This window comes from Symphalangus syndactylus, chromosome 20, assembly GCF_028878055.3.
Source record: "Symphalangus syndactylus isolate Jambi chromosome 20, NHGRI_mSymSyn1-v2.1_pri, whole genome shotgun sequence".
In the NCBI taxonomy this organism is placed as follows: domain Eukaryota; kingdom Metazoa; phylum Chordata; class Mammalia; order Primates; family Hylobatidae; genus Symphalangus; species Symphalangus syndactylus.
In genome coordinates this window covers 17,915,314-17,936,994 of record NC_072442.2, presented here as the reverse complement: position 1 = coordinate 17,936,994, position 21,681 = coordinate 17,915,314, and the positions used below count along the sequence as shown (strand labels likewise).

Below are 21,681 nucleotides of genomic sequence, written 5' to 3'. Positions count from 1 at the left end.
AACTTTCTCCTGCAGAGGCAAGTCCTCAGGCAAGACATACACACTCCCTGGGCCTCAGTTCCCCAGGAGACAGAGGAGGCCTGGTTGGGGAGACCCGAAGCCCTCTGGAGCTCTCCGCAGGGGACTCAAGTGTACTTGGAGGAGGGGCCTCTGGCCCAGGACCTGGGGGTGGGGGGGCTATCCTGGAGGGACCAGGTGCACTTCATTCACTCATCCAGCAAGGGCTTTCGGCACTCCTGCCATGTGTTATGCACATACACATGCACCTACCACACAGACACACACACACACACGAACACACAAAGATATGCCCATGTGAAGATGCCTGGTGGGGTAGTTTCCTTGGAGAAACCAGGCCAGTTGCCGGCTCCCCAGCCTCTCTGAGGCTCTGCGGCTCCGCTCTGCCTCCAGTTTGCTGGGGCTAAGCCTTTTCCCACCCCACCCCTATGCACTGCCGTGTCTTCTCTTGGGAAGGGATATATTCCTTGAATGTCTCTATCTTCTACCAGATCGTTGGCTCCCTCAATGGGGGCGCTGGTGTCTGTTTCACCCATTGCTGGGTCTCCTGGCCCAGTGTAGGGGTATGTGTGTGGGGATGGCAGGGTGACCTATTGGGTGACTTGCTCAGAACTGAGGGGTCTCCCAGAACTCAGGATGCCAGTACTCAAACCAGAACTGTCATGGGCAAACGGGGACAGTTATGGGCAGCCAAAGCATGGCAGTGTTGGACAGCCCCCCAAGAAAGAAAGAAATAAGACCCAGAGTGGGAGCTGGATGAATGAACTGACCAGCCAGTCCAGGGCTAAACGTAAACCAGTCCCAGGACAGCCCGCCACAGGGCTGAGCCAAATGCCAGGGGGATTTTGTGGCCCAGGGGTGTGGAGCAGGAACGCCAGGCTCCAGGAAAGGACACAGGCCTGGGGTCAGCCAGAGCCTGGTGTGGCCCTGTGACCTGCTTCTTAGACACTCTATGACCTTGGGCCATTTTCTCCTCTGTAAAATGGAGATAATCATACCAGCCACCCAGTGCTGAGAATTCAATCAAATGTCTGCGTGTATGTTAAGCACACAGTGGCTGTTCCACAGCTGCTTCTGTCGGGCTGAGGAGTAGGCACCATGGAGCCGGAGGACATCCTGCTTGTTCTCTTTGGGAGAGAAATAAATAATATTGAGAGCGAACATGAGCCACGCTCTCAGCTAAGCACAGGATGCACCCCCCTCTCGGGTAATCCTCTCAACGCCCCTGTTAGGGTTTTACGCTGAGAAGCCCCTGCCCCGACCAGGGGTCCTTGCAGGCCCAGCTGGGCTGACTGGAGCCATGAGGCCACCCTCCCCCCCGCCTGCTGGACTTGGGCTCTGAGCCAGGCTGCTTCTCCCACGGACACACCTCCTGGCCAGGACATCCGGGCACTCCCTCCCCTGCCCCGTTTGCCCTTTTCCTGCTGCAAGCCTGACTCTCACCCATCATCACTTCATCAGCGAAAGTTTCCAAGGGCCAGGCCCAAGGGATTGTGAAAGAGCTCCATCCTTTATTTACTGGATGGCCTTGGGCACCTCACTTCATTTCTCTGAACCCCAATGTCACGTCTGTGAAACGGGGACTCATAGTCTCCACCCAGCCAGTGAGGGTCCGGGAGAGGCCACATGTGAAAGCGCATTGACTGCCATGAAGGCTTCCTCGCAAGTAAGAAATTAGCCTGGGGGACCCCCTTAAACATGGGTGCCTGAATGGCCTTCATTGGTATCCCTTTCTCTCTTTGGAGTCTCTCTTTGGAGAGAAGTCACACACAGTCAACAAATTGTAGTGCTGGGCACCAAAGTCACCCCCGCCCCCCGCCCGCAACCCACTAGTCTGCATCTCTCCAAAAGCAGCTTGCTCGAGGTGGAAGGCCAAGCTGTGACTGACAACTTCACCCCACAGGGAATGGAGGCAGCCAGGACCTAGAATGCAATTTCCTAATTGGGAATTCATCCAGGCCACCAACCCAGTCCCCCACCCCAAGAATCTTGGCCAAGGTCCTCAAGGTCTGTGATTCCGCCTATCCTTCTGGTTCAGGTTCCTCAAGCATTAAATGGGAACGCGGCTCTTCTCTGAAGCAGTTGAGGCTGGGGGCGGGATTGGGGGGAAACTGGACCCAGGTCAACTGGCCATTTGCAGATCAACTTGATTTTAGTCCAAACTACTTATTTTGCAGATGAGGCTTCTGCAGCCCAGAGAATAAAGTCACATTTTCGAAGAGCACTCACAGCTCTAGAGGCAGAGTTCGACCTTGTACCTACCTACCTCCTGTCCAGTTTCCTACCAAGCAGCTGCTTCAGCCATAGATAAGCATGTAGATAATTATTAAATCACCAAAGATTTGGTCCTATTCTCTGCTACACTGTACTTTGAAAGAGAAAAGAGCTGAGAGCCCAGTGCAGGGACAACATCTGGCCTGGGTCCCATCACCCAACCGGTGACTGTATCGCAGTGGAAATGATCCTCGACTGGTGTTAACCGGGCTGCTTTCTAGCCGTGTGCCCTTAGGAAACGTGTGTAGGGTTAATCTCTGAGGGTGCCAGAGCTCATCTGGGGACATAAAGGGTCAGCTGGAAACAGGCTTCTAAGTCCCACCCCCTCCAACTCTGGCATTCCCCAGCCAACGGGTCTTGCATCCCCAGCCTCCTCCTATTCAGACCTGACCCAGAGCACTGGTGGCTTTTAAACCAAGGGCGAGATTCTCAGGCTGACCCCTGGGCCCTCCCCAGTCCCCACCACCTCCCGCTGGAATAACGCAGCCCAAAGCCTCCCCTACGGAGGCAGGAACTTAGGTGAGCAGCTCCACAGGGCACATCCTGCCCTCAACCCTGAAGACCCCGCCCTGAAGAGCCGGGTGAGGGTGCTGAGGAGGGCGGGTCGGAGCCGAGGGGGCCCTCTCCTCTGGAGGAACGCTGGATCGCCGCCGATCCTTCCCCTATCCCGCCCCTAAGTCCTCACCGTCGAGTGGGCCCCGCGCTCCTAGGGCCGTGCGCCCCGCGCGCTGCAGATCCCAGCCACAGCCCCCTCCTGGAGGGGCCCAGGAGGCCGGAGGCCGGCGGCTCACTTCCCGCAGAGAGAACGCGAGGGCCCAGCCCCGCGGGCGCGCAGAAGAGGACAGGTTGGGGTCTGCAGCAGCCTGGAAGATCGCCGAGCTGGCGCTGCCGGGCTGTTCCGGCAGCAGGGTAGAAGGCCCCACCCCGAGCCTCAAGCCCTCCGCTCAGTGTGTCCGCAGCCCCGGAGTCCCTCGGTCCCTCGGCGGCCTGTGCCGGGCTCCGGACCCGGCTCTGCATGTGTCGGTGGCTGTGCCTCCGTTCCCGGCTTGCCGGGGCCCGCAGTCTATCTCCCGCCCTCGCCCTAGGCGGGCTGTGAGGCCGCGGCCCGGGCCCTGGCCTGCAGCGCCATCTCGTGGGCCTGTGGGGAGTTGCCGAGGCCCGGGGCCTGGGCGGGGTCTGGGTTCGCTCCCACTCGTGCTCCCGGCGGGGAGCTGCGGGAGCTGCCAAGAGGACTCGCTGAGAAACCAGGCGCGGCCGTCAGCTCTGGAAATCGGTGCTTCCGGAGTGGGTTCGGGGTCCCCGGCCCCATCCAATAGGAGGAACAGATATGCGCCTCCGGAGAGCCCAAAAGGAAGTCCAAGTGCAAAACCGCCCCGGGCGTGCTCGGACACATTCAGCGCCCGGTGACCAGCCTCCACCACGAAGGCGCTCCCGGGAGGGTGCCCAGGAGACCCGGAGCCCGGAGGGCGGGGGCTCCCTCCGCTGCCGCCCAGTCCTGCGAGCATGGAGCGCTCGGCCTCCTGCGGGATCCCGCCTGACCGCCGGTGCTCCGCACCTCGGGGCCAAGGACAGCGAAGGAGTGGGAGGAAGAGGGACTGGATTTTGGGTCCTTCCCAGAGCGGAGGAAGGCAGGCTGGGGAGGCGGGCCCGGGAGCTGCGCCCTTCGGGAGGGCAGGGCCAGGCCACACCGGTAGCTCCGGTTCTCCACAGCAGCGGCGGGGGAGTGGAGGAGGAAGGGCTTGAGGGCTCGGAAGATTCCGATTAACCCGAGAGGAAATGAGGTCCCTCGGGCCTTGGGATCTGTGCGGCTTAGCCGCTAGGGGTCTCTCGGAGCCCCGCACTCACACCCTCCATCTCCGAGTTCCTCCGGGAATCGCACGCGCCACCCCACACCGACACGCACAATTCCCTCTTAGACCTCACACGCCCCACACGCGAGGGCCCGAGGCGACAGTCTAGGCCGTCAGCAGGTATCGCCGTCGTCCCAGCACAGGCCCTCCTGCCACGCGTGTGCCGGCGGCTCTGCCGTCCAAGGAACCCGGGCCAGGCTCTGAAGGGTTAAGGAGGCCTTGCGGCACCGGAGCGGCGGGTACGAGGGGCGCCTAGGCTAATTGGCGACCCCGGGGACAATGAGGGCTGGGAGGCCTGGGAGGAGGGTGGCTTAATTGGATATGGGAGTGGCCTAGCCTTTGTCTGGGACAAGGCCCAGCCGCCGGGCGCGGGTTCCCGCAGTCGCACTCAGACTACCAGCTGGGGCCCCGCGGAGCGCCGGGTGGGCGACTCGGAGGGGGACATGTGCGGTGGGAGGTGGCGGCGAGAGTGGGGTGGGGGATCTCGAGGCCCTGGAGTCCCACCCCACCCCACCCCACGCGGGTTGCTGCAGCAACGACGCGGCCTAAAAACGGCCGCGACTAGGCCGCCCCGCCTGGCCTTCGCAGGCACCCGCCTGCCCCGCGTCCATGCCCGCACCCGCACCCCTCCTGCGACCCTAGGTCGGTGCTGCCCCCTGGTGTCCGCAGTCCTGTACGTAGGCCGCCGCGGCCTGCAGCCGACTCTTCGTCTCCCTCCTGATGTCCTGCTGAAATTGAGAAGCCGCGGGACGCAAACTCGCCCCTCCTCTAGGAGTATGAGAGGCGTTTCAGCCCAAAGCGACCTCCAACAAACGTGCTGCCCACGGGCTTCTATTTAGGCTGGAAAACGGGCTTCTGTGTCCCCGTCGGATTGGTCTGAGGCAGGGAAGCCAGAACCCACCCTCTGGGGTTGGGATACGTTCTACTGCAACCTCCCACTCGTGCACTGGCTGAGTCCCCTCCCCGCTCCAGCCGCATTCGGCGTGGCCTGGGGGCAGCCCCCTCCTGAAGAGGCGGGCCTGGTTATCTCTCTCTCTCTCTCTCGCTCGCTCGCTCGCTCGCTCCTTGCAAATGTATCGGCCCACAAAGGCGTCCTGGGCGTCTGGGGGCCCAACTGTCCATTCCACCTTCACCATCACCCTTCCTCCATCTCAACGTCCCTGGTGTTTTGGAAGCCAGCACCCTCCCCAAGCCCCACCCTGTGCAGTGCCCAAGGTGGGCAGCCCGTTGGGGCAGGGCGTTCAGGGTCCCCAAGGCTTAAAGAGGAGAGAACTGGGAAGGAGGTGGCGTGCTCGGTTACCGACCAGACCCAGGGCTGAAGGAGTGCCCGCCCAGCTCCCACCCCTTCCCCACACCCACTGCTAGAAGTGGGGGCTGGAGACACCTGCTAGCTGGGCAAGGAGGATGCGGGGAGCTCACCGGCGCGGGGCGGGAGGCAGCTGTCCTTGCAGGAGTGGGTCTCGGGAAAGGACCAGCCTAATGGAGACTGACACAGCTGGACCCCGGAGAGACCCCAGCCAAGCCCATTATTATACAGGGGAAACTGAGGCAGGAATGGAAATAGCCCACTGACCCCACTCCCCACTCTCCCAAGAGGGATTTAGATAGAAGAGTTAAAGTAGGAACTTTTAGTCCAGATTTTGCCACTCTAGCCAACAGCCCCGACGCGGAGGAAATGTTTGTCTTCGAGGTTCAGGAGGCAGAGAGAGGGGAAAGAATTCTAGGCTCAGCGATATTTGGCGGGGTGTGGCGGGGTGGGACACAGCCGAATCCCTCGGAAGGGAGAGGTTGGACACGGAACACCCACCCTCCCAGCCCACCCACCCAGAAGCATTGAAAGGAGATGCGTTTCCAGTGTGGTTTCCCGGAAAGGGAGTCAGAAGCCAGGAGTCCAGGCCGCTCGGCTGCTCTCCTCCCGGCCCGGGTGGGTGCCCAGACCCGTTGCGCCGAGCGGCCAGAGCGGCCGGCAGGGGGAGCCCAGCCCCGACCTGGGACGCAGCCCGGCCTCGCGGCTCCGCCAGCGCCCCAGCCGCCGTGCCGCCCTGACGTCCCCGGGGTGCAGCTGCCGCCGGGCGAGGGGCGCGCAGCCTTTTGTCCCCACCTCTCCCTCCTTGAGCGCGTGCAGCGCCCCAGCCCCGCGCGACCCACAGAGCGCACAGCGCCGTTCACTTCGCTTTGTAGCGTTTTATTGTTTTCTCGCGTTTTTGTCGTTTCGTTCTCGCTCCGGGGCGAAAAGTGAAAACCTGAGGTGGAGCCCGCGGGCCGGGGGAGCCAAACCCGGGCGGAGGGGCCGAGGGGTCGGGGGGCCGGCGGGGTGGTGGCTCCTCCAGGGTTCTGGGCCTTCTCCCGCAGCCAAGGGCCCCCCAAGCCCTGTACAATATAGATGCTCATGTAAAATGAAAAAAATTTTAAAATGTATGAGTTAATCTCTAAATATATGTACACAGCAATGTACACCTTTGAATAAATTAATACCAATTTGCATATTCTGGGAACCTTAAAGCTTATTTACACAAATTACCATTTATTTCATAAATATCTTTTTTTTTCCCCCTGGGGACTCAAGGCAGAGAAGTGCCACTCCCTCCGTTGACCAGGGCTGGGAGGGGGGCCTGTCTCTTCAGGGAAGAGGTGGGTAGACTTAACAGGTTCCCTCCCAGCTCAGGTCTACACTGACTTCAGTCGTAACTGGTTCCAGCATCCCTCAACCCAGTTTTCTCACGCGGTCTAGGCCCAAGGTCCAGGGCTCTGGGACTCCCTCCGATGCTCCCACCCCTGGCCCCTGCACCTTCTGGCTTCTGCAGGGACCGCCGGGCCCTGGATGAGGCCTCTCCCACCTCGCTGGAAGACCAGAGACACCTTCGGATGCCACCTTGACGCTGGAGCGGATCTGGATCTAGCCCAGCAGCCCCCAAGTGACTGTGTTTCCGGCAGCCTGATCTTTGTTGAGGCCCAGGGAAGTGTCCCAGGCCCCGACTTGCCAGACGAGGCTCTATTCCGGCTGCTGCAGCCCACTTTTCTCTTTTATTTAAATAAATACCCATTCTATGCTGTACACGTCCCAAGCAGCAGGGGCAGGCAGCCCGGGTGGCCTGCGTGGCAGGGGAGCAGCTGGGCAGCCCCTCACTTGGGCGACTCCCGACCTGGGGAGAGGGCTCGCTGGCTCTCCAGCCCACTCACCAGTCTCTGGATACTCTGCAGTTCATTGGCTGCCTCCTTGGCCGAGCCACTGGGCGACAGGGCACCGCGGGATGAGGCCCCTACTTTGCGGAGAGCCAGCTCGGGCAGGGGGCTAGGCTCCCGGCTGTTTCCGCCAGCAGCCTTGGAGCCGTCGGAGGCCAGCCCGGTGGTGAGGAGGCTAGTGCTAGGCGGGATGGTGACCGGTATCTGATAGGGGCTGAAACGCAGTCGGGGCCGGGCACTGCCCAGGAAGGGGCTCCGGGACAGGGAGCCGGCGGCTGCGGCGGCGGCAGCTGCAGCACTAGTGGCAGGCAAAGCAGAGGCGGCTGCGGCTGCTGCTGCCATGTAGGTGTAGGGGTAGGGGAAGAGGCCTCCGAAAGTGGGCATTGGAATTCCCTGGAAGAAACAGAACAAGACAAGGGTTAGACATCTTGCCTGAAGTCTTTCTGAAGGTGGGCTGGGTGCTGGGGTAGTGCTATCCCCTGGACACTGTGCCCTGCTGTTTTAGGGTTGTAAAACCACAACTTGCATAACTATAACAACAGGCAGCACAGGTAAGCAGGAGCCAGCGTGCCTGTGGCCAAACCCAGTTAGAAGAGTGAGATCGCTTCAGGCTACCATGCAAAGGCCTGCCATCAAGTTCTGTGCTGGGCATTACAGCAGGGGTAATGGAAAGGATATTCCAGGTGACTGCACTAGCATGGGTGAAGGCCTTGAGGGAGAAAATGGGGCAGGCATAGGGCTAGGCGGCAAACAGGCAGCTTTGGGTGTCTTGGAGGTTCTGTTCATTGAGAACAGTGTCCTCGCCACCCCCTCCTATCTGCAGGCTCTGAAGGGCAGAGGGCACACACGCTGGGGAAGGCACTTTGCAAAGTCTCCTTCTGCCTGCTTATGGTTCTCCTGCCTGGGCCAGGAGGAGGACACAGGTGCCAACCAGTTCATAAACTGGCCTGAAAGTTCTACAGCAAATGCCTGGCAGCACCTCACTGGCAGCTGAGGAAGGAATGCAGTCTTTGCCTGTGAAGGGCACAGCAGCCAGGAACTCCTGGACAAGCATCTTCCTGAGTTCATGAGGTCTGGCTGGTGCACGGCCTGACCTTTGAGATAATGGCTTACTCCCCAGAGCCAGTGGGTATGGGGAGGAGGGCAGCGGGCTGATGATTGCGGTGGGCTCCCAGGGAGCCTCAGGCCTGGCTCAAGCAGGAAGAAGAAAAGAGGCAGCTTCATCAGGCCTGAGAAAATACCCCCTCCTGAGAGAGTCAGGTCCCACTGGGCATTTCAGACCTGGCATCCCAGGTTGGGAGGAAGGAGGGAGGCTTCAGTTCTCTTGGGATTTGGCTCTACCTGATGTCTGGGATGGGCTGCACTGGCCTGGGAATGTAACCACCAGCAGCCCTACCGACGGATGCCTCCCAGGTGCTGGTATTCTCACCCGGGCCACGCACCTGTTGGCCAGGCAGTGTCTAGAAGCCCTGACTTGCTCATGACCTCTGTGATGCCGGTGATCAATACCAGTTTGTCTGGGGAGGAGGCATTCACATATACAAATAATCAGGGGTGCAGATTAAACCTCTGGGCCCTGAACTTTCTCCAGAGGCTTCCCTTCCAGCCCAGAGCCCCAGATGAGTGATGGTGATACCTCAAACACTCCACACACCCTAACACCGAGCTGTGTGTAAAACTCATTTCAGAATCGCCTGCCTCCCAACCCCCTCCCAACCCAACTTTTAAAATATTTGCTGCTGAAGCAAAGGAGCTTTCTCAGAACCTGAACTGCTATTTTCCTTCCCTTGAGATAAGATCTCAGGGGTTCAATTTGCCAGAAACCTCAGAGGGAAGAAAATGAATGAAGAGATTCCAAATCTTTCCACAGGGAATATTCCACCCAAGCAACCAAAGAGGCCACTGTCCCCATCGGATCTCCTTACTGCGCCCCAGCCACATTTTCATCAACACTCCCCTGGGAGCTCGGAATTTCAATGGGGCCTGAGGAGCTGAGTTCTCATCCCTGATGTGTGGCTGGGGGTGCTGGGAACTCAAGGTAGGGGAAAGACCAGCCTTGTCCTTCGCCAGGACAGAGGATTTCATAGAAGGCCTGGGAGGGGCCAGAGATCTCTGGGAGGGCTGGTGGTCAACTGTCCAGAAAATAATGCAAATGTTCCTCCTCCCTTTGTCTGTCTGGCCACCTTAGCCTTTCAGAATGGACAGGAAGCCAAAGGTCTTTTTTCTCAAGAAAAATGTCCTGAGGCCAGGAGAGAAGACTTCACAAGCCAGGGGTGGCCCTGGTCTGTGAGGGTCAGAAGAGTCTCGATGGGCACCGCACTCCTCGCTGGGGCTATAGGAAGGAAGCAGGCCCAGAGAGGGTCAGGGACTTGCCAAAGCTCACACGGGAGTCAGAAGCGGCGCCCTGGCCAGCCCCTGGACTTACAACACAGTCCTCGTCTCTCAGAACCCAGGTGTCCTAAAGGGCATCCCCGGGCCTCCCCTGGATGGAGTTCTTGCCTGCCAGAGGCTCCCAGCGACCCTGGCACCCCTCGGGCCCTCCGCTAGCCTCGCCGCCAGCTCCTTGGGCCTTCTCCCTCGCTGGCGCTGCCGCGAGGTCACAGGCCTTACCTGAGATGCCAGCATGTGCTGGGAGAGGTGGAACGGGAAGGGCGCGGCGGTGCTCGCTGCGCTGGCCGCGGGACCCAGCCCGCCTGCGTCCAGCCCCGCGGAGGTCCCAGGCCCGCCGCCTCCGCCGTTGCCGCCGCCTGCCACCGAGGCCAGCAGGTGACCCATGCCCATGGCGGAGAAGGCGCCAGGGCCCATGGTGAACTGTCCAGGGTGCAGGAAGAGCGGCTGGCCGGCTCCCAGCGGCCCAAAGAACTGCTGCCCGTGCAAGTGGCTGGAAAAGGCCAGGCCGGGCAGGTGTCCGGCGCCCAGGGGGGACGCACTGTCTGTCTGCACCACCAGCGGCGCCAGGCCCTGCTCCTTGCCCTCGGCCGCCTCCTTGCGTCCGTCGTCCTTCCTCCGAGTTTCGGCGCGCTCCTTCTCCAGGCTCCGCAGGCCGAACGGGCCGTCCCCGCCGCTCTCGGCCGGCTCCTTGCCCCTCTCGGGACTGCGCCGCTCCCGGGCGCGCTCGGGTTCGGTCAAGCGAGTGGGGCTGGCGCTGTCTGGAGCCGGGCTGCGGCCTAGCGGCGCCCCCGCACGCTCCTCGCTCAAACGCCCAGGCTCCGGGTCGCTGTCCGCGGCGCACGACTTCTCCTCAGCTGCGGGGAGAGGGCGCGCGGATTACAGGGGCCTGGGCGGGGGCCGACGAGCAGCATCAGGGACACTCGGGAAGGGCTGCTCTCGGGGAGGCCGAGTCGGAGGAGCTGCTGGAGTCGGGCAAGGGGCAGCTGCAGGTCACCTAATCCAAGACCCCAGATTTACAGTGGAAGGAACCCAGCCCTTGAGAGGAAACCCTACAGCCATAGAATTACACGGCGCCCAAGGGGCCAGGCTCGGAGTCCGGCCGGATCTTCTGGCTACCGGGGACCGCCCTCGTAGGGGAGTCCCGGGACGGAAACCCCACCCCAGACACTCGCTGACGTTTCCTTCCTGGCCTTTCAGATTAGCGGGTGGCTCAGCAAAAGACCAGCCCAGCGACCTGAGGACCACCCCCCCTCCCAACTCCCTCTCCCTCCTCCGGTCCGACCCTCACCTCGGGCCCGGTGCAGGCGCAGGGGACTGGGCGCTGCGCCCGGGGAGGTGGGTGGTTCCCGCGCAGGGGGAGGGTCGCACGACGAGGCGTCCGACTCCGCGCCATCGCGCTCGGGTTTGCAGTGCTCCTCGTACAAGCGCAGAGACGGCAGCGTCAGCTGCTTCCTGGGGATGAGCGGAGGAACCAGGTCAGCTGGGAGCCCATCCCTCCATCCCTCCTGCTCGCTGCTCCCGCGGGCACCCGCCACAGGGCTGCTGTCCTCGCCCCCTCACCTTTTCTCCCGCCGGCCGTTCCCGGTGTCCCGGAAGCCCTTGGCAAAGGGGTTGTTGTCGATCTTCAGCTGTGTGATCTGCGGGGACCAAGGGGGCGGCGCTAAGTCAGGCCTTGGCTCTTCCAGCCTGGTCGGGGGCACCCCGAGGTCAGCGGCTGCTGGCCGCAGAGGGAAGACCCGGGGAGCGTCCACTTGGTACCCACCCGCCTGGGATGGGACGCCCCGAGCTGAGGCCGGTGGGAGGGCCTCGCGGAAAGCGACGGGGTCTGTCCTCCAAAAACTTCATTCGAGGAATTATCCCTAGACAGGCCCACACAGGCCTAAAGCAGTGCCGCAGTGTCGGAACCAGCCCAAGCATCCACACCCGCCCGCGGGCTTGCGCAAGTTAAACGACTCCGCACCCGAGCAGGCGCGCACTGAGACTACAGTTCACACGCAAGGCTGCAGGTACACCCAAAGCCAAATCACATTCACGGGCCCGCACACACGCAAGTGTGCACAGACAGAACAAGCGCCTACAGAACCAAACGAATTCACACGCCTCCACAGGTATCCAACACACCCCAAACGGAGCACGCACAGCCCAGCGTACACCTTGGTTCACAAAGCCACGACGACCGGCACGGACACTCGTACCCTCTCTTTCACTCGACAGTGGCGCACAAGGGCACAGGCCTAGAGGGTCGATGCTCTGCCCCACTAGAACAAGGGTGGAGAAGCCGCAAGCAGAAAAAGCCCTTTGATTGTAAGGAAATTCTCTAAGCGCCTCCCAAGGGGTCTGAGGCCTGGACTGACCCAGAGCACTAGCCAGGGGTGCTTTGGGGGGCTGTGTCACCTGTCCCACCCTCTGGCTCCCCCGAGAGAGTGAAAACTGGGCCCCGGGTTCTGAGCATCGGTACAGCCTGGGCAGATTGCCTCGGGCGCCCTCTCTTCGTTTACATTCTCATTCCTGAGCCAAGAAATAAACGAATAAAATGTAAAAATGTCAGCGCGGGCCCGGAGACTCAGCTAATTGCTAAGTAAACATCTCCACCCGAACGAGGGCCCAGCTGTTCGCTCGCCCCAGGGGAGCCTGTGTGTGCGCGCGGTGGGCTTGAGAGGGCGCCTTGAGGACTTCCATGGGTGCTGCGCGTACGGATGCGAGGCTCGGTGCTAGGGGGCGGGCCGCTAGCGCGCAGATCCCGTGCGGGGGGCTTCGGGGGCGATGAACCGACGGTTGGGCCTGCACGTGTTGAGGGGCGTCAGTGCAGGGGCTGAGCCCACCGCCCGCCGCGCGCACCTTGTCATTCTGGTAGGCAGTGACGGCGATGAAGTCGGTCTCCGGGAACACGTAGGTGCGGAAGGTGCTGTACGGCAGCTTCAGGATGTCGTTGGCTCGCACTATGTGGAAGCGCGGCTGGTACTTGTGCATGGAGTTTAGGATGGTCTGCGGGGAGGGTGGGGGTCAGCCGGCAGCCGCCAGCCTCGGCCTCAGCTTTTCTATTCTTTGGGTACCTGACCTCTTCCTCTCCACTTCTCTGTCTCCCTCTCTCTCTCTCTCTCTCTCTCTCTCTCGGTTCTTCCTCTTCCCCATTTTCTCCTGTCTCTGCTCTTTTCTCACCCTTATTTCTTTTTCTTCTACTTTTCCTCTCGCTTTTTTTTTTTTTTTCACAGCTTCTCTTTCTCTTGCCATTAAAAAAATATTTCCCGGTTGGAAACAGAAATGAGACAGAGTAAAAACGAAACGAAACAAAACAAAACAAAAACAACAACGACCCCTCCCCCCAAAGAAAATCCAAACAAAATAAAACAAAACAGAGCCCTACAATTCCACTCTTAACACTCTCTTCCTTTCTGGCACTGGTAAGCCCCCTAACCCCACAGAGAGGAGATTCCAACCTTCGGGGGCTCACCAACTGCCCTACCTCAGAATGGGCAGTTCCTTTTGCCCTATGAAACACCACCCCCCCCGTTCGCTGGGGCCTTGCTCAGGCATAAATGGAGAGAACCCCCAAACCCTCTCCTTCTAGTTGGGCATCTGCCTGTGGGAGGAGGGAAAGGTCTTAGGGAGGCTGGGGGGTGGGTGGGGAGGGTGGTTTAACTTTTAAATCCCCTAGTCTTGGGGGAGGGCCAGGGACGCGGGTCTTGGCAGAAGGGTGATGGACAAGTTGAGGTCATGGGCAGGTCTTCCAAGCTCGGCACCTACAGGCCAAGAGCAGGGTGACCTCCGTGGCCCAGCACTGCAGACCCAGTCCTGGCAGCACCTGCCTCCCTCTTGACCATAGGAGGGGCCCTCCACGGCCTGACGAACTGAGATTGTGAGCTGCCAGCCACCGACCCCACCATTTCCCAGGCTTGCAGAGGTGAGCCCTGGGGCCCAGGCCCAGCCCACGTAGGCCACAGGGCAGTGACCTGGGCAGGGGCACTCTGGGGGTTTGCCCAGCGCTTCCCCCTGGGAGATCCTGCCGCCCTGCTTTCCTGCTCAGCTGCAGTGCTGGGTCAACAATCTCTTGCACCGTCCCCACCCTGCCCCAACACTCACGAAGCCGTGCTTGTCAGAGATGTTGTTGGTGAGCTTCAGCTTGTGGAAGGCCACAGGCTTGGCCATCCACTGCTCCCCCGTGGCCGGGCTGTCTGGGTGGATGTACATGCGTTTGGGCATCTCAGGGTCAGCCTTGCCCGCCACCATCCAGCGCGAGTTGTGGAACTTATAGCGGCAATCGTCAGCGGCCACAATGTCCATCAGCAGGATGTACTTGGCCTTCTTGTCCAGGCCGCTGACTCGCACCTTGAAGGGGGGGAACATCCGCCTGGGAGGGAGGGAAGGGAGGAGATGCCATTGGAACCGGCTGTTCTAGGTCCGAGGACCCCTCTCCTCTTTATCCCTCCTCGTTGCGCACACCGCTGCCGCCTGGCTGTTTCCCCTGTGGTCGGCTGCTCTGCCCTCTCATCACTGCCCGGAAGACCCCACCTGTGGTTGTTGCTCCCAGGAGCTGCCATTTCTGCCTGTCAGACCCTCTCTTAAACGGCCTCCCTTAGGCCTTGTGCTCAGATCTGGGGACCCTCTTTTTCCCTGATCTGAGATGAAAGCTGATGCTCAGGAGGGAAGTCTAGGCCTTCTAGAAATATTCTCGCTTCTCCTGAATCTCCCCGAAATTCGTTCAGGGGAAATACCCACTTGGGACGGAAGCTCCCAGAAATAAATTTGGAGGGTGTTTGTATTGGGAACTGGGCTACAGAGCCTGATAAGACATCCTGGCCGTGCAGTTCGGGGGAAGAGGGTGAACCCGAGGCCTGGATTCTCGGTGGCTGAGTCGAACGGTGGAGGGGCCGGGGCTGTGGCTTTCTTCAGCCTTTAAGGCCTGGGGCGGCAGATGAGTCCAGGGCTCGGATGCCCGCGGTTGAGAAAGGGCTCCCAGCCCGGTGAGGCGGAGGGCTCGGCTGACCCGGGGCTCGCTGCCAGGAACCGAGCGACCGGCCTGGGGCTAGCTGGGCGCAGGTCCCACTAGGGGCTTCGGGGGTCGGAGCAGAGTCTGGGAGAGGCTGAATTTCCCCCGAGCTCGGAGACGGACCCGGACGCAGAAGAGCGAGAGCGCGGGGCGGAGGAGACCGCCAGGGTCAAGCCGCGGGGCCTCCTCTGCGCTGGGACTCAGAACGATTGGGGCTATTCTTTAGCAGTATGTTTTCGTTTTATTTCATTCGGAGGATTTTAGCGTTTTCGTTTAAAAAAAATCGCTCCGGTGCCAAACGAGAAAAGTCAACTTGGTTGTCCGTGGAAGCGAAGCGTGGCGTCAGGGCCAGAGCCTGGAGCCGGGAGCCGGGAGCCGGGAGTCCCCGGCTCTGCTCTGATCCGTGCGGTCCCGTGCCCCAGCCCGCCCGCCCGCCAGCCCGCGCGCCCTCCAGCCCGCCGGCAGCCCTACCTCCCGGACTTGGTGATGACCATCTCCGTGCCTAGCTTGTGGAACTGGTCCCACAGCTCCTTGGCCTCCAGCGTCACCTTGGGGTCGTCCTCCACCTCGTCTTCTGGCTCCAGGCTCTTGAGCGAGCGCAGATGCGCGGCGGGCGGGTGCGGGCCCAGTGCCGAGACGTGCAGCCCCGCCTCGGCCGCTGCTGCTGCCGCCGCCGCCGCGGCCGCCGCCCCCGCCAGGCCTGGGTCGGGCAGCGGCTTGGCCAGCGCGCCGGGCGGCAGCGCGAGTGCCGGGAAGAAGGAGGGCTGCGCCGCCGCCAGGAAGGCGGACATGGGGAAGTCGGCGGGCCGTGGCGCGTGGAACGGGTGGTAAGCCATGGCGCTGGCCGTCAGCGCCGGCTCTCTCATCGGGACATCCGGCCCAGGCGCCCGGGGCCCGGGGCCGGGGGCGCGCGGCTCGGACCCCCGGCCCGGGCGGCGGCGCGCGCGGAGGACGGACGACCCGGGTGGCGGGCGCAGCAGCTGCTCCTCCGGGCTCCCCGTCCGGCGCACCGCAAGGGGCACCGGCTCTGTGCGCGGGGGCGGCGGGGGCTCTGCGCGGGGCCGGGCTGGGCTGGGCTGGGCTGGCCCGCTCCGGCGCCGGGGACCACGCGCGACTGGTTAGATCTTGTCGTGATCTCTGGAAAACTGTGACTATCTCACATGTCCTGCCCAGCTCGGATCCCCTGCGCTAACGAGCCAGGCCCCCCTTGATTGCTGATTTTACGCTTTTTGGACCAATTGTGGGTCTCCGGGGGCGGGGTTTTGACAGCTCAGGCCAAGCTCCGGCCGGGAGGGGGGGGCCTGGGAGAAGGTGTCGGAAGCCTCAGCAGTAAGAAAACATGTCAACAGAATAAAATCTTAACCAATGACGGGCCGCCGGGCCCCGAGACCCCTCCTCCTGCCCCGGCCCCCACCGCCCGCCCGCGCCTGCGGCTGCCTGCGCGGGACTGGAGAGCGCGGAGGGCCGACCTGACCCGCCGAAAGGGCCTGAGGCGAGGGGAGCCCGGGTCCCGGGGCCTTGGGGAAGCAGCCGCAGCCGCACGCCGGCCCCAAGTGCAAAGCATTGACACGACCCCGAGAGGAGAGGGGGCGCCCTCCTTCTCCCGCGCCTGGAGGCCCGGCCGCTCTGTGTCCGAGCCCCAGCCTGGCCTCCGACCCAGCTCCCGGTCGTGGCGCCGCCTGGGGGTCCCTGCGCCCCGGAAAGAGACAGCAGGCACTGGAAAGCGAGGCCGGTGGGCGGGCGAGTCGGGAGGCTCGGGCGGCCGAGGTCCGGGAGCGGATCCCAGGTGGCGGGAGCTGGTGAGTGGAGCCATGGCCGAGCCCTGCTGGGGCCGGCGCGGGAGGGAGCGGGACGCGGCCTTGCGCTGGGGAAACGTGGGGACCCCCTACCCGCGCCCGCCTTCACCGGAAGACTCGGAAGGAACCTGGAGTTCTCCGCAGGCCCGGGCCCCGCCCTGAGCTTTCCAGCGGCCGGGAGGAGAGGGTCCTCGGGGCTAGGAAGGTGAGCGCACCTTTCGCTGAGCACAGGGCGGCACTGCGCGGGCGGACCCCGGATTCTCCACCCGCGACCCAACGATTTTTCGCCCTATCCGGTACCGGAGACGAAAGTCTCCTTCATCCGAAATACCAGCTTCCTCTCTTCGCCCTGCCAACCACTTTTTTAGTTTGTTCTCATCTCTCGGAAGCGCACGTCTCCTAAGTTAAGGAGTGCTGAGTAACGCGTGCGGAAGTTGGGGTGTCTGCGAGCACCTGTGATTGAAGCCCCCTCTTCCGTGATCAGTCTTCGGCTTCTGTCTTCCGGCAGCCCCAGTTCCCCCCCCATGAAGTGATGGTGTGTGTGTGTGTGTGTGTTTCGGGCCCCGTGTGGTGCCCTCTGTGCGCAGCGAGAGCTGTAACTCAAGGTGTGCACGGGGAGAGTGAAGCGACCACGCACCTGCTTCCAATCGGGCTCGGGCGCGAAAACTCAGGCTGATTCCTGAAGGTCGTGTTCTGAAGGAAAAGACAGAGCATGCACTAGCCACGGGTGACATTCCCACCCGTACAACAGCGTGGCGGGCGCGTACATCCCACATCCAACACTGACCCATGCAGGCGCCCGCCCGCTGCGTACACCGGTCGCAGGGCACCTCGTTGTTGAACGTTGGGAGCAGCGTTTGAAGGCCGGATCTCTCCTGGCAGTGCGGATTCGGGACCGGCGGAAGCAGTTTGGCTCTGCGACCGTTTTCCCTACTTTTCGGGACCGACCCCAGGGCCCTCACAACTCCTCATCACCGCACATGTGAGCGCCGCCCCCACAGGGTTTTCTCCACGACCTCGTTCTTGGCTGGGTCGCACCTCTCTTAGTACCTCCTCTCTGGCCAGAACGAATCTTTGACTCCGCGCTGCGCAGTCTACGCAGACGGGGCAGGATCCATTGCAGTTTTCCACAGGCAAATACCTGCCGGCTCCACCTTAGGCGAGATGTGGCCCCTCGGGGAGGGACCTGTTGGGGACAAGTTTGCGCAGCCGGTGAGGTGACCAGATAATAACCAGGGCAGCTTTCCTTAGCCGGTAACCCAGGTACCGGCCTAGGAATCCGTGAATACATTTGCAAAGTCGTGCGTGTGTGTATGTGTGTGTGTGTGTGTATAGACACATACTTTTGTCCTTGTAAGAGTATGTGCACATCTAAATGTGTGAGTTTTAGACGTTAGTCCATTTCATTAGTCCATCCATAGCTGGTCCAGGGGTCCGAGGCCTGAAGAGTTTGAAACACTCAGGCCTGGGTTATTTGACCGAGAAACCTGGCGGCGACAGTGCGGCGGCTGCATCTGGGGACGGCGACCCCACCTACAGTGGCATCGACCTTCCCTCTGGCTTTCCGGGGCTCTGTCCGGGCCAGGATCCCACCACTCGCCCCGCCCCGCGGTCCCGCAATCACCACGAGGTCCTGCTGCAGCCGCTCTGAAGAGTCTGTAGCGACCCCCAGCCAAACTCTCCAGCTAGGAATGCCCGAGGCTCATCGAAAGCTGGCGCTGGGGAGGCCTGGGCGGCCCTGGAGCGGCGCCGTGCGGCCTCCGCTGGGCCCCTCCCCCGCCTAGGCCGGCCCCATCCCCCTTCCCAGGAACCCGCGCCCCTGGCTGAGTCCCCGGGGCCGAGTGTGCGTGTTCCTTTAAGAGGCCCCGGGGGGCGCCTCGCGGGCCGCCCGGGGCTGGAGGGGGAGGGCGCGGGCGGGGGCGGCTGGCGCCAGGCGGCCGAGGCTCCACAACAAAGCTCCGGCCCCTGTCACTTCGCATCGGCCGGGTCCCGCAGACAGGCGGGGGACGCGCGCTCGGCCCCGCCTCCCTCTCGCAGGCGGTCTCTGGCCAGGGCGTCGGGCGGGCTTGGGCTGGTGGCGCGCGGTCTGTGCGCCCCGCGCTTCCCGCAACAGTGAAAGGGGGCGGGAGCGGGGACGGCCTGGGCCGGGTGGGGCCGCGGTCCTGAGCCTGGCGTGGCTGCCCTTCCGTCCTCTGGCCCCGTCACCTCTCGCAGGGTTAAGGGACACTGCTGGGACCTTCCCCGGGTTGAGCCTTGGAGGTGGCAGGGGGTCCCCGCCGCTTCCTCCTCTGTGTGCAGGGCCGGGGTTACGTGAGCCCGCGGGCAGTGGGCAGCAGGAAGCTCGGGCTGTGCGGCCGCGTGGCGGAGCGGACGACGGACGTGCGTCCGAGTGACGGGGCCCGGGCTGCAGATTGGCTTAAGCCCTCGGTGGCAGACGAATGTGCCCAGGCTAAGCTCAGGGGACGTGTGTGGCCCCGTGCTATGGGCCCGCTGTGAAGGTGCCGCCGGGCCGTCGGTCACTGCCTGGACGCGGGGAGTGTGGGGGTGAAGGACACTCCCTGGACAGAGTCGCTTCCCATCACGGCTTCCCCGCCGGACCGCACCTCCCGGAGCCCTGGCGCCAGCCAGCCCGGTTTAGCGGCCGGGCCGGGCTCCCCCGCGGTCCCAGGTCTGGTTGGGGTGGGGGCCGCGGCCTCGGTGACCCCAGCCCGCAGCGGCCCGGTCCGTCCCGTCCACTTAAACAAATTGCCGCTGACAGGCGCGCAGTCTCTCTGGAGCCGCCGCCCGCCCGTCGCCTCCCTCCCGTCCCAATTATCCCGCGCAGTATCGGGCCAACTGGCTGTGATGGGGCGGGGGACGCGGGGAGAGCGTGTGGCTCGACTCCCTCCTGGTCGCGGGGTGGCCCCGGGAAGCGTCTCCGCAGCCACGGCCTGTGTGGCCCCGTCCCTGGTCTTCCCGGCGGATGCGAGGGCAAGGCCCAGCCTGGCAGCTGTGGGCCCGGGAAGGGCGTCGTTCTGCACCTAAGGGCGAGATCACGCGGCCGAGAACCAAGGCCGCATCCCCGATGGACTTAAGGTGACTTTCCCAGAGTTCTGGGGAATCCCGTAACCCGGGGAGCTGCAGACGACTCACTGGCCCGGGGCCGCGGTTCCGCGGGTGGCGGCTGTACGCTTGAGACACCTGGTCCGCAGAAGTGAGGTGCGCGTCTGTGAACCTTCGTGCGTTGGATGTGCATGGAGGCGAGATCATGGTTATGGATGTCTGGGATCACGGGAGCGTGAACGGGGCGATCGACTGAGTGGCTTGAGAGACGGGGTAGAGCGCAGGAAGAACCCCTAGGACGGGCCCACCTGCGACGGGCGGGGAGGGGGGGTTGCCGGCGCGCTCACAGGCTCTGGGTTCGCGTTCGGAAACGCTTTCTCAGGGAGCGGGTTGGGATTCCCCGGAGCAGCGCAGTGACGGCGTGTCACAATCCGGGCTCCAGCTGTGCCGCCTCCGCCCTCCCCATTCCTGCTAAGGGGCACCTGGCCTGGCTGTCAACTTCCCCTCGAACCACGGGGTTGCCTTGTGGACCCGCAGCTTCCGCTCTGCCTGCTTCTGCTCTGTCGCGCCTTCGGGAAGGGCATGCTGCTCTCTCCCCACCACTCCCTCCTATACACATGAGGACCCTGAATCCCAGACATGCAGTCATGTACCCAAGGCCACGTACCTGCTGGTGGCAGAGCTGGGATGGGACCCTGGGACCTTAAAGAGAGCAAGTCCAAACCCACTCGTAAGAAGCCGGTGCTGCTGAGCTGCCTACCCCTGCTCCTACAGCAAGGTGATCCTGAGATGCCAGGGCTGCCACCCTCCCCTGGGCTCTTGCTCTGAATTCGAGACATACAGGATGCACTGTCCCTTTGCCTCTAGAGCCTCCAGTTCTAGGCCTGCAGTGGGAGGGCTGCCTTCCAGCTACACAGGGGCAAGGGAGCAGCTGCAAATTCAGTCTCTCAGCCCGGGCAGGAAGCCTGATGGAGCCCGGATGGGGATCAGCGGGGTCAGCGTCCTGGATGGGATAGGGGCACAGGACAGGGAGGTCAGTTCGGATTTGGGTCCCTGTAAGGGAACTGGCCAGGGTGTGAAGCAGCCAGGTGCAGACAGGGATCGGCTCACTAGGCGTGTGACTTTGTGACCCTGGGCAAGGCCCTGCCCTTCTCTGGGGTTCAGGCTTGCTTGTCATCTGCCAAAAAATGAGGATCGAACAGAACTCTCAGGTACTTTCTAGTTTCATGAGTCCCTAAATTGTGAAAATAAAAAATTACCACTGAGAAACCATATCCACTTCCAGACTGGTGGCTGCCTGGCCTGGCCTCTGCTGCTTTACAGAGGGGCTGGCCCTGGTGTTTGAGCTTGTGTGCTTGAAGTGGCCTCAGGCCCACCAGGCCTTTTCTCATCTTAGACAGTACTCTTGCTCCTTCAGTTGCCACGCTGGCTCCCACCGGCCTGTTTCCAGATCATGAAGATATTTTTCCTTCATCAAATTGAAAGGAAGTCTGTAGTAAAGCTGCCCGTTGACCAGGTAGTGCTGAGAGAATCGGGAGGTCACATGGATTCCTAAAGGTCCCCTGATCAGCCACAGTTTGATTCCTGTTCTGACGCCTCCCAGGTGATGCCACCATTAGGTCTGCTGGGGCTGGGGGTGAGTCCCAGATTGCCCTGGATGTTATCTGTAGAGGATAGGAAGCGGCTGCTCTGGGGCCAGTGGCCAGTAAGGTCCCCAACCCTGGGGCCCAGCTCTCACTTCCAGCTGATTACAGGCTATGGCAGGCTCCATAACCTCCCCAATTAGCCGGAGGCCAGGCCCAAGGCCTTTCTGATAACCTGAGCTCCAGTGGCAGCCGCTGTGGGGCCAGCTTATCTGGTCTCTCTTATCCTCACCCTTCCCCCACATACTCAAAGAGTTGCCCTGACTTCAAGCAGATGAATAACCAGATTGTCCTGCAAGCTCAGCCGGCAAGTCCAGCCCTACACCCACTACTTTCCCTGCCTGGGGGAGGCCACAGCTGTTTTGCCCCCGCTGGAGGAGAAGGGCCGGGCCAGGGAGGACTCCTGACTCTGTAAGCTGCCAGCCAGTTCCCCGAATGGCTGAGAGAGCCCCTGGTAGCAAGGTCTCTGCCACATCCACGTGTCCTGGGGTGGTTTC

General features: G+C 62.4%; 2 protein-coding genes across 2 annotated transcripts; both read right to left on the bottom strand.

Annotated features, from left to right (window-relative positions):
• Nucleotides 1-3,236: 3,236 nt before the first annotated feature.
• On the bottom strand, nucleotides 3,237-5,278 carry LOC134735176 (putative uncharacterized protein LINC02875). Its single transcript, XM_063628393.1, is given in 5 exon segments — nucleotides 3,237-3,757; nucleotides 3,760-4,108; nucleotides 4,216-4,342; nucleotides 4,768-4,910; nucleotides 5,069-5,278. Coding segments are annotated over 5 exon segments (1,350 nt in total).
• Nucleotides 5,279-6,311: 1,033 nt separating this feature from the next.
• TBX2 (T-box transcription factor 2) lies at nucleotides 6,312-16,099 on the bottom strand. Its single transcript, XM_055257850.2, has 7 exons — nucleotides 15,175-16,099; nucleotides 13,797-14,064; nucleotides 12,555-12,701; nucleotides 11,277-11,353; nucleotides 11,005-11,168; nucleotides 9,936-10,570; nucleotides 6,312-7,718 (listed from the first exon to the last, which is right to left on the bottom strand). Exons 1-7 carry the CDS (start codon nucleotides 15,567-15,569, stop codon nucleotides 7,266-7,268), a joined length of 2,139 nt encoding a protein of 712 aa, XP_055113825.1. The 5' UTR covers nucleotides 15,570-16,099; the 3' UTR covers nucleotides 6,312-7,265.
• Nucleotides 16,100-21,681: the final 5,582 nt, after the last annotated feature.